This window comes from Fukomys damarensis, unplaced genomic scaffold (assembly GCF_012274545.1).
Source record: "Fukomys damarensis isolate Sample0158 unplaced genomic scaffold, DMR_v1.0_HiC HiC_scaffold_36, whole genome shotgun sequence".
Lineage (NCBI taxonomy): Eukaryota > Metazoa > Chordata > Mammalia > Rodentia > Bathyergidae > Fukomys > Fukomys damarensis.
The window spans coordinates 11,381,332-11,390,621 of NW_022900948.1; the positions used below are offsets into that span (position 1 = coordinate 11,381,332).

A 9,290-nucleotide genomic window follows, 5' to 3' on the forward strand; every position below is an offset into this window, starting at 1 on the left:
AAAAAAAAAAAAAAAAAAAAAAAAAAAAAACAACAACAACAACAAAAAGCAAGTGCCTAAAGGTCAAGAGCTGGTAAAACAAGTGTAGGGGAGTCACTTTCCAGAAAAAGTGGATAGCACAGCTACACAAAGGCAGAACAAGAAAACAGAGAGCAGCTCTACTTAAGGTTGCAGAGACAGTACTTTTTCATTGAGAACCGGTGTAGGAATAGGAAAATTGACATTTGGCTGGTTGCCTCTGGCAGCTTTGGAGACACAGACAGCTTCTATTCCAAAAAAGGCAGAGTGGTGGTGTTGCTCTTCAGGGCAGCAGAGCCTCTCTCCACTGTACCTTACTCAGCAAGGGCCAAGTTTGTAGACTGCAGCCGCTCGGTCTCTTGGCAGATGTTCTCCTCCACTGTATCACACTCAGCTAAGAATGCCTAAAAGATAGGCACAGGCTTGTGAGGGCCTTGCCAGAGCTAGCCAACTACTGCCCATGCTACACTTGGCCATTCTGGAACTGGTGGGTGAGACTCTGAACAGGCTGTGCATGGGTGGGGATGGGTTCCCAACCCGAGCTCTGTAAGAAAAGTGAGGGAGAGGAAGAGTAGAGCTAGGGATTCTGACCACTTTCTAGGCCAATAATGCCCAAAAAAGTCACAGAGATAGGTAGCCTTCTCCCAGGACCAGTCACCACAACAACACAAGTAAAGGGGGCACTGCAAACATGAATGGTTTCAGCATTCTCTGTTTGCCAGTGAACTTTCTTAGTTTAAATGTAAATGTAACTATAGGGACATGAAGTGGACTTTTCTCTGCGCTCTGGGTTCATTTTGATAAATAAACAATAACCAAAAAAGTTCCATGCCATACCCCACATTTCTACACTATCCTATTTTGAACAGATAAACCCCATACACCAACAAATTAATGCATTGCAGTTTATCATGTACTACCACACAACTCACCTGAACTTTTTTCACCAAGCCCTTCCTTTTTAGCCTACTGTCTTTGAAATTTTCTGGTAGGATCTATGGAAGAAAAAGTTTGAATAAAACATTATTCAGTGACAATGACATTAAGGCATATCAGAAACACATATAATATACCAAACAGGATACTGATGTGAATGAAATATGTATTTTTAGGAATCTTTCTCTAGGTCTGTGACCTATGTGATCTTTTCCATAGCTCTCGTCCCCATAAAAGGACTTGTTCTTAATGTCTGGGCCAGAAAACACTGATATGGCTGGGTGTGGTGGTGCATACCTATTAATTCCAGCACTCTGAGGCTCAGGCAGACTGCTGCGGGATTCAAGGCCAGCCTAAACCACCTAGTGAGTTCAAGGCCAGCCAGAACTACATAATGAGACCTTAACTCAAAAAACAAAATACCTGGGCTGGGAATTTAGCTCAGTGGAGCTGTTGCCTACCTCACAAGGGCAAGGTCCTGAGTTTGATTCCCAGTACAAAAAAAAAAAAAAGAAAAAGAAAAAAAAAGAATAGAGCTAAAGATATCATTACTGTCATCTGTAAAAGAGAACCCAGGGTCAATGATTCAACAGCCTCACGAGATCTGGGTCTTCAGACCAGGGATTTAGCTCAGTGACTGCACTTCCTGACTCACATGCATAAGGTCCCCAGTTTGATCTCCGGTACCAAAAAAAAAAAAAAGGATCTGAGTCTGGTAGAATTCTGTATAGGAAATGAGCTCAGTGGAATAAGTCACCTGAGTGCCAGGAAAAATGAAACCCTGTGTTTCTTTGACCATGAGATCATGGAAAACTTGGGTCCCAGCTTCATAACTACAGATTTCAGTTATAGACATACATACATACAAAAAATCACTTTATATATTTTTATATTTTATTTATACTTTTAGTATTTATTTATTTACTTAAAATATGACCAAAGCCCATGTCAGTGGACTATAAGTGCCTAAAGATCAGGAACTGGCCTACTGTTCTGTGTATTCATCCAGGACTAAGCATGGTGTCTGGCACAGTGGCAGATGTTCAATATCCTTCAGTGATGGGCTGCTCAGGCAACAGGAGTGAGTTATTGAAAGAGTGAAACTGGCTGAAATACTGCCATGGAAAACTAGTTCTGAGCTATACATTTTATTTACCATTGTGTCAATCTCCTCTAAGATCTTCATAAACTGCTCAATTGTGGCTTTTATTCTCCTATCAAGTTTGCAGAGAGCTTCAGCTTGCAAATCCTTGGCCAGAAAACCCTGTGGAAGAACAACGCATTACTGGAAAGGTTCCTTGAGACTGATGGAAAACTCCATGCCACAGTACTAATAAAGTGATCACACCCTGAGTCCACCATTGCCCGAGCAGGCCAGGCCACAAATCAGACCCACAACTACTTCACCTCTTGGGAAAAATAGAAAGGCTGGCCTTGGGCCACTCCAATAACACTGTCAGGCTGCAGGTGTATATCTTACATAAACCATGAGGCTTCAATGCTTCCTGAGGCCTGGTTTTGATGATGTCCCCAGTTCCAAGAGAGCACATGCACACAAGAGGCAGGCAAAAGCACAGGTTTTAAGGTCTGACAGGCTTGTACTTGAATCCTGACTGTGGTTTACTGGACAGTGCTTTACAAGTAATTTTTTATTTTCTGTATTAGTACCAATATATTTATTTAAAGCTTCCATATAATCATCATCATAATGGAAACACAGAATGCACTCATCATGTTATAAAATGAGGGAGGAAAAGGTGGTCTGAGCTATTCCTAACATTTACTGGGTTTTAGTAACCTGTCTCTAATGAGATATCCAAGTAGGATGACTTCCACTCCTACTACACCCAACTAAAATCAAGCTCAATCTAGATCTTTTATGAATCAATGAAATGTTCTTTGTTTTGCTAAACACATACAAAAGCTCAGACTGTGAAAAGTCACCTTTCTATTTCAGACACTACACGATTCTAACATGGCAGATGCTCTCCTGTGAACACAAATGGATGCTGGTTGGGGTCTGACATAATAGTGACGACACCTTAAAAGTACCTTTCTTCCTTTCAATGCTAAGATTGAAACCAGGGCCTTGAGCATGCTGGGCAAGCACTGTACCACTGAGTTACTCCCCCAGCCCTAATCCCCCAGGCTTTAAATCCTCACAACAATCCTGAGAGGGAAATAACATTAACAGGTTCAGGAAAGGGACTTAATCTGTACGTTTGGCTGTGGCTCTGAACTACTGGTAGTACATGTATGACAGTCCATAGGATAGCAATGGACAGTCCCGTCAGATGGTACAAGCCACCCAATGGACAGTCATGCATATACCACTGGTGGTTCAAGCCAGCAACAACTTGCTAAATATTCCTTTTTACTGGTGAAGAACTTGAAACAAAGACAAACTTGTCAACAGTAAGAGAAAGAACATGAGCTGGGCATGCAGTCAGTGGCAGAGAACTTGCCTAGTATGAGCAAGGCCCAGGCTTTGTTCCCCAGCACTGAGACAAAAACAGAGAGAGACAGACAAATAAAGACACCAGGAGCTGAACCTAGGGAGTTTGACTACAGAGTCTATGTTCATAACCACACATTATATCCACAAAATTATTACAGATGATAGAAAGTCAAAGTTTATGAAACACATTACCTGCTGGATTCCAGCAAGTTCTTTATTCAACTCTTCCAGGTGGTCAGCGATCTTCTCCACAGACTTCTCCAAATTTTTCAACTTCTTTAATTCAACTTCTTCCTCTGGACTGCTCTAAAATGATGAATAAAATAAAGTTGATAATCACCAAGACCAGAAGCCTCTGATGGGAAAAAAAAAATCTGACTAGTTAGGCTAAACCATTCACCTAGAGGTAACTCTCTGCTTGGAAAACAAATCAAAGGGTTATACATTAATGTTTTCTACCTACAAAGACCCTCATATGCACAGAAGGAAGGTGTTAGACATTCTTATGATGGTCCTGACAGCTTAGGTTTGGAGAGTGGAGCCAATCTAACTGCCAGATTCAGCCTCAGCTCCAGGCTTATCAACAGCCTGTCTTAGAGACTGGAGGGCAAACAGATTACACTGAACACCTCTGAAGAATCTAGAATGCCAAGACAGGCATATTTCAACTATTCTTTAACATGAAATTTCTAAATGCTACACTTCAATTGAATGTTCTCAGTTAATACGGTAATGACAATGAAGAATACTTTTTTTTGTGGTGGTACTGGAGATTGAACCCATAGCCTTCACACTAAACTGTATCACCAGCCCCCACCACACACACACTCCTTTTCTTTTAAATTTTAAGACAGAGTCTTGCTAATTGCCCAGGCTGGTCTTAAACTTGTGATCCTCCTGCTTTGGCCTCCCAGTGTCCTGGTATTTAATGAATACATACTTTCACTGAACACCCACTACGTGCCAGGTACTAACCTAAGTATATTTCCTGTATCTTTTTTTAAGCCTTACCACGACTCTAAGAGAGAGAAATGCTGTTTTACAGATGATCAAACCCAAACAATATAGAACAGACTGACATTCAGACCAGTCTCTGTATTTTCTGGGACAACTGTAACTGGAGGTCCTACAGCTTCTTCAAACTCAATCCAAGCTCTCTGCTGCTGCTCACCCCCATTCTCCCTGCCCTTCAGCAACAAATTTAGAATATTTGGCCTTCTCTCATCTAAACAACTGGTAACCAGGGCCAGAAACTTCCTGCTTTGTTACACTAGTCTCAGTTGTTTATTGCTCTTCATGGCCAAATCCTGAGTCACAGTCTCCTGGCAATTTCAGATATGGATTAGATTTTCTTCTATTTTGATAATCTCTGCCCCCTCTCCACTCAGTCACCTAAACTGAAGCAAGGAAACTTCATATGCTTCATATCCCAGCACTCGGGAGACTGAGTCAGGAGGATCACTATGCGTTAGAGACCAGCCTGGGCTACAAAGTGAATTCCAGGTCAGTCTCAATTACATAGAGAGACCCTGTCTCAAAAAACCAAAAAACAAAACAAAACAAAACTTCATATGCTCAACAACTCTACTATGCTGTATCACAATTCTTTCTCATCACCTAAGGGGCCACTGTCCTCACCTGTCACCAAATGAATCTTTTCTCCCCTCAATTCTTTAGTCTGAATCCAGTCAGAGAAGGTTTTCCCCTGGGGAAAATTTTAATAAAAATGGTGGTTAAAGGGAGACAGGCTCTCCAACCCTTTTCCATTTTTGTTTTGAGATAATGTCCTACTAAATTACTAAATTGCCAAGGCTTGGCTCAAACTTGCAATCCTCCCACCTCAGCCTCCCAGAGTGCTGGCATTAGAGGTGTGTACCAACACACCTGGCTCATAGTATTTGTTACTGAGGAAGCACAATGCCTCCTAATTCTTAGGCAAAAATCCAAATCAACAGAGGCAGAAAAGTATAAACAAAAGAACAACAAAATTGGTAATTCCATCAGAGACTATTTGTTTAAAGGAGTGTCTTTGTAGTTAGGGAGGGGGAGAATGGGAGGGAGGACAGGGGAATGGGGAAAAAATAAGAACCAAGACAGATTATATAAAGGTACAAATTTCCAATGATGAATGTCATATTATATACCTTAAATGTTCCCAAAAAATTAATTAATTTAAAAAATAACGAAGTGTTTTGCCAATGTAGAATCTGGGCCCCCAATTTGGCCTTCTAAACAGATACAACACTTGATCTTAGCCAAAAGGCCAAGAAGCAACGGCCCTCTAAACAGAAACATGTATAAAAGACTTAGTCATTTGATTCTGAGGAATTCAGGTGGAATAAGTAATTTACCTTTTCCCCAATTAACATGACTCGGCAACCATTCTGTATTCCAAGTGCTGATAATGGCATCTCCATTTCCTTCAGAGATTTTCCTGAAAAGTATACCAAACTATAACAATTGTATAACACAGAAAATAGATTCAACAAAGATATAGGAAACAGACAAATGTGTTCACTAATGAGAAGAGGGTGCATTGGTATTAACCTTTTTATAAAGTGTCTTGACCCTATTTCACTTGAGATATTTACCCCAAATAAATAATTGGACATGTCCCTGCACAGGAACTATTATTACACAGCAGTACAGTCTTTTTTTTCCCCTTTTTGTAGTATTACAAAGCATTTATATTAAGCTACATCCCCAGCCCTTAATAAAAAACTTTTTTTTTTTTTTTTTTGAGATAGGCTCTTACTAGGTGGCTAAATTGTCCAGACTGGACTCCAACCTTCAATTCTCCTGTCTCAGCCTCCCAGAGTGCTGAGATTGCAGGTGTGCTGTAAGCCATGCCTTAGTACAGTCTTATAATGATGACAAACTATAAACAGCCAAATATTCAGGAATTGGGAGCTGATTAATCATACATTTGTAAAATAGAAAACTTTGTAAGCATTAAAGTTTCTTTTTTAATGACATTTCAACCATACCATGAGTGTTGATGACCCAATATCATAAGAAAAAAAATGTTATAAAATGTAGGGGTTAGGGATTTAGCTCATGGCAGAGCACTTGTCTATTATGCATAAGGATCTGGATTCAAACCTTAGCAAGGCTCAAAAAAAAAAAAAAAAAAAAAAAAAGTACAGGGGCTTCATCCAGAGGAACATTTTCTTCTGTGTGTTTTCTCCTATTTTGGAATGTGAATTTCTATTGTCTTTATAATTCAGAATATGTTTTTTGAGACAAGGACTCACTACGTATTCCAGATTGGCCTTGAACTCATTATGTAACCCAGGCTGCCCTCTATCTTGCAGTGATCCTCCTGTCTCAGCTTCCTGAGTGTTGTCCTAGCCAGAAAATAGTTTTAAAAAGAAAAAAGGAGATGCACTATAAAATATAAATAAAATACTCCCTATTATTAAATTATTTTTAATGACTAATATCCAGTGAAATAAATCTGCCCCTATCAGATTATCAGAATTACGGATTCCTATGGGAACAGGAAGGCAGTCAGGGGTGAGGAGGAGGTGGGTCCTAATGGAAACCAACATCATCCAATAGACCTGCCACATTCTGATAAGTTTGTTCAAAATTTTCTGAGTCTGCACAATGCCAAGCACTAGAAACATAGCATTATTCCACCCTCATGGAATGTGTTATCCTAACAAAGAAACAGATGTTAACCAACTAAGAAAATTTCATTGCAAATTATGCAGAAGTGGTAGTGCATACCATGTGAACACAGAGGATCTAACCTAGCCAGGGAAGACATCAAAAATGATGAGATTACTACCATCATACCAGTTTAAATATGATACCTATTAAGATGCTTGAAAAATCCAGTACAATACAGGTCTTCAGTAAGTTTTTGTTGAACAAATGAATGAATAAACAATCAAACACTGTCCCAGTTTGAAACTAACTTATCATTATGTAGGGTTAGATAGTTTTAAGTCTCCTTTAGCCATATGAGCTCAAAGCTAGAAGAAAAATACCTACCCTTAAATATGAGCTTTTGAAAAGGCAATGGAACTCCTGTGGCCTCTTCAACAGCCTGGGCAAGGTCTTGGACAATTGGTTCAGTTCTGCCCTGCTGAGCGGTAACATGAAGGTCGTGTTTTTCAATGCCTGGGCAGAAAGAAAAAAGCATTTGATGAATATAACTCTTTCACATAAACCAATAGAGGCTGCCACTTTATTACATTTATTTTACCCAACTTTCAAGGACCAGCTCATATGCTACTCCAAAGTGCCTTCTGTCATCTGCTTACTTTCCTTTCATGATCTGCTCCAGAATTTTTTTCTTTTTTATTTTTTTGCTCCAGGATTTCCCCTCTATCCTAACAAATGACAACTTTGGATGGGGGAACCACCTCCTGCCTTGCAAGCGCAAGGACCAGAGTTTAACCCCCGGTACCAAAAAAAAAGAAAGAAAAGAAATGACAACTTCAACAATAGCTAATATTATAAGCACTTATACATAAGGGACTGTACTAGACTCACTTTATGCATTATCTTATTAAATCCTGGGAAACTCCATGAACAAGATACTACATATTACTCTTTATTTCATAGACAAGCAAACTGTAAGTGCAATTCAATTAACACTTGCCTATGGCAACTTCACTAGTGGAGTAAGATTATGACCTTAAATCCAGCTGATTCCAAAGCCCATGTTTTTCATCACAAGCTATCTGCTTGTGGTCTGGCTGCCCAATACAGTGGATTGTACTTGTTTTGTCATCCTTGCTGCAATGTGCAAGAGACTGTTTCTTCCAAGACTTCCACCAGACACAAACCTAGGTACACCACAGATGCTAACCAGTAAAGACAAATGAAGACAGGCAAACAGAAGTGAATTTTTTTTTAAGTACAAATGCTGTTTTCCAACTAGGTGGATATTCAACAGATGGCCTGTGTCCAGTACATCACGCCAAGTCTTGAGTTCTCCCAACAATTCCATGAGGTTTGTGGGAGCAGAAGTTACTAACACTACTTCACAGAGAAGAAACCACAGGCCTAGAAAGGAGATATCCACAAGGTCACTCAAAACTGGAGGATCTAGAATCCCAATTTCCAGATTCCAAGACACTTCTGCCTCCCCTAGTTGGTTAGGAGAAAACCTCATGGCCTCACTGGAGAGTGTAACGACTGGATCCATGACCTTACTCAAGCAGTGGTTGTGTGGCGCCTACGGTACTCAATAAACAATGAACAGCCCGCCAAACACAAAGTTTAGTCTCATCACAAACGTAGGTGTCCAGACACACTGCACAACATGGACCAAATACAAGCCGGACGCAAAGACATACATTAACTGCAAGTACACACACAACTAGGTCCAGGATGCTCGAACACGCTCAACATCGAGGATCCAACAAATAGCCAGAGACAAAATACACTAGCCACATGGAAAGGAGTGCTCACACAAGCCCTAGACTAAAGCCAGGCTCGGGAACACAGCCAGGAATCCGCTTCGGGACGCCAGGACACATACAAGGACCCACGTTTCCAGAGGACACGTGGCCAAACCCACACAGACCCTCAGAGGCCGGCACAAGCCCACCGGGCCGCCCGGCACTCACCATGGGTGACGGTTACACTAAGCCCGGCGGCCGCCATTTCCTGGGTCGAGGTCACCTCCTCGGCCTGGGCCACCTCCTCCGCCCGGGTCACTTCCTCGCCCCTGGTCACCCCCTCGGTCTGCTTCACCCTCCGGGTCGAGCGGGGACGTGGTTTCTTCTTCACCCGCGGCCTGCGAGCGCCGGCGGCGGCGCCCCTGGTGGATCGGTCATGTCCACCGGCTGCCCTCCGGACAGATGGACGCTGAGAGGGAGGAGGGCCGCGGTTGACCGAGGACTCCGACCCGCGCGGCTCC

General features: G+C 41.6%; 1 protein-coding gene and 1 pseudogene across 1 annotated transcript; both read right to left on the reverse strand.

Moving 5' to 3' along the window:
* Positions 1 to 166: 166 nt before the first annotated feature.
* Bag1 (BAG cochaperone 1) lies at positions 167 to 9,289 on the reverse strand (the record flags this gene model as incomplete). Its single annotated transcript, XM_033759181.1, has 7 exons — positions 167 to 422; positions 951 to 1,013; positions 2,111 to 2,218; positions 3,605 to 3,718; positions 5,764 to 5,846; positions 7,412 to 7,540; positions 8,998 to 9,289. Coding segments are annotated over 7 exons (879 nt in total), but the record flags the coding sequence as incomplete, so codon positions are not given.
* On the reverse strand, positions 5,560 to 5,687 carry LOC117284375 (annotated as a pseudogene).
* Position 9,290: the final 1 nt, after the last annotated feature.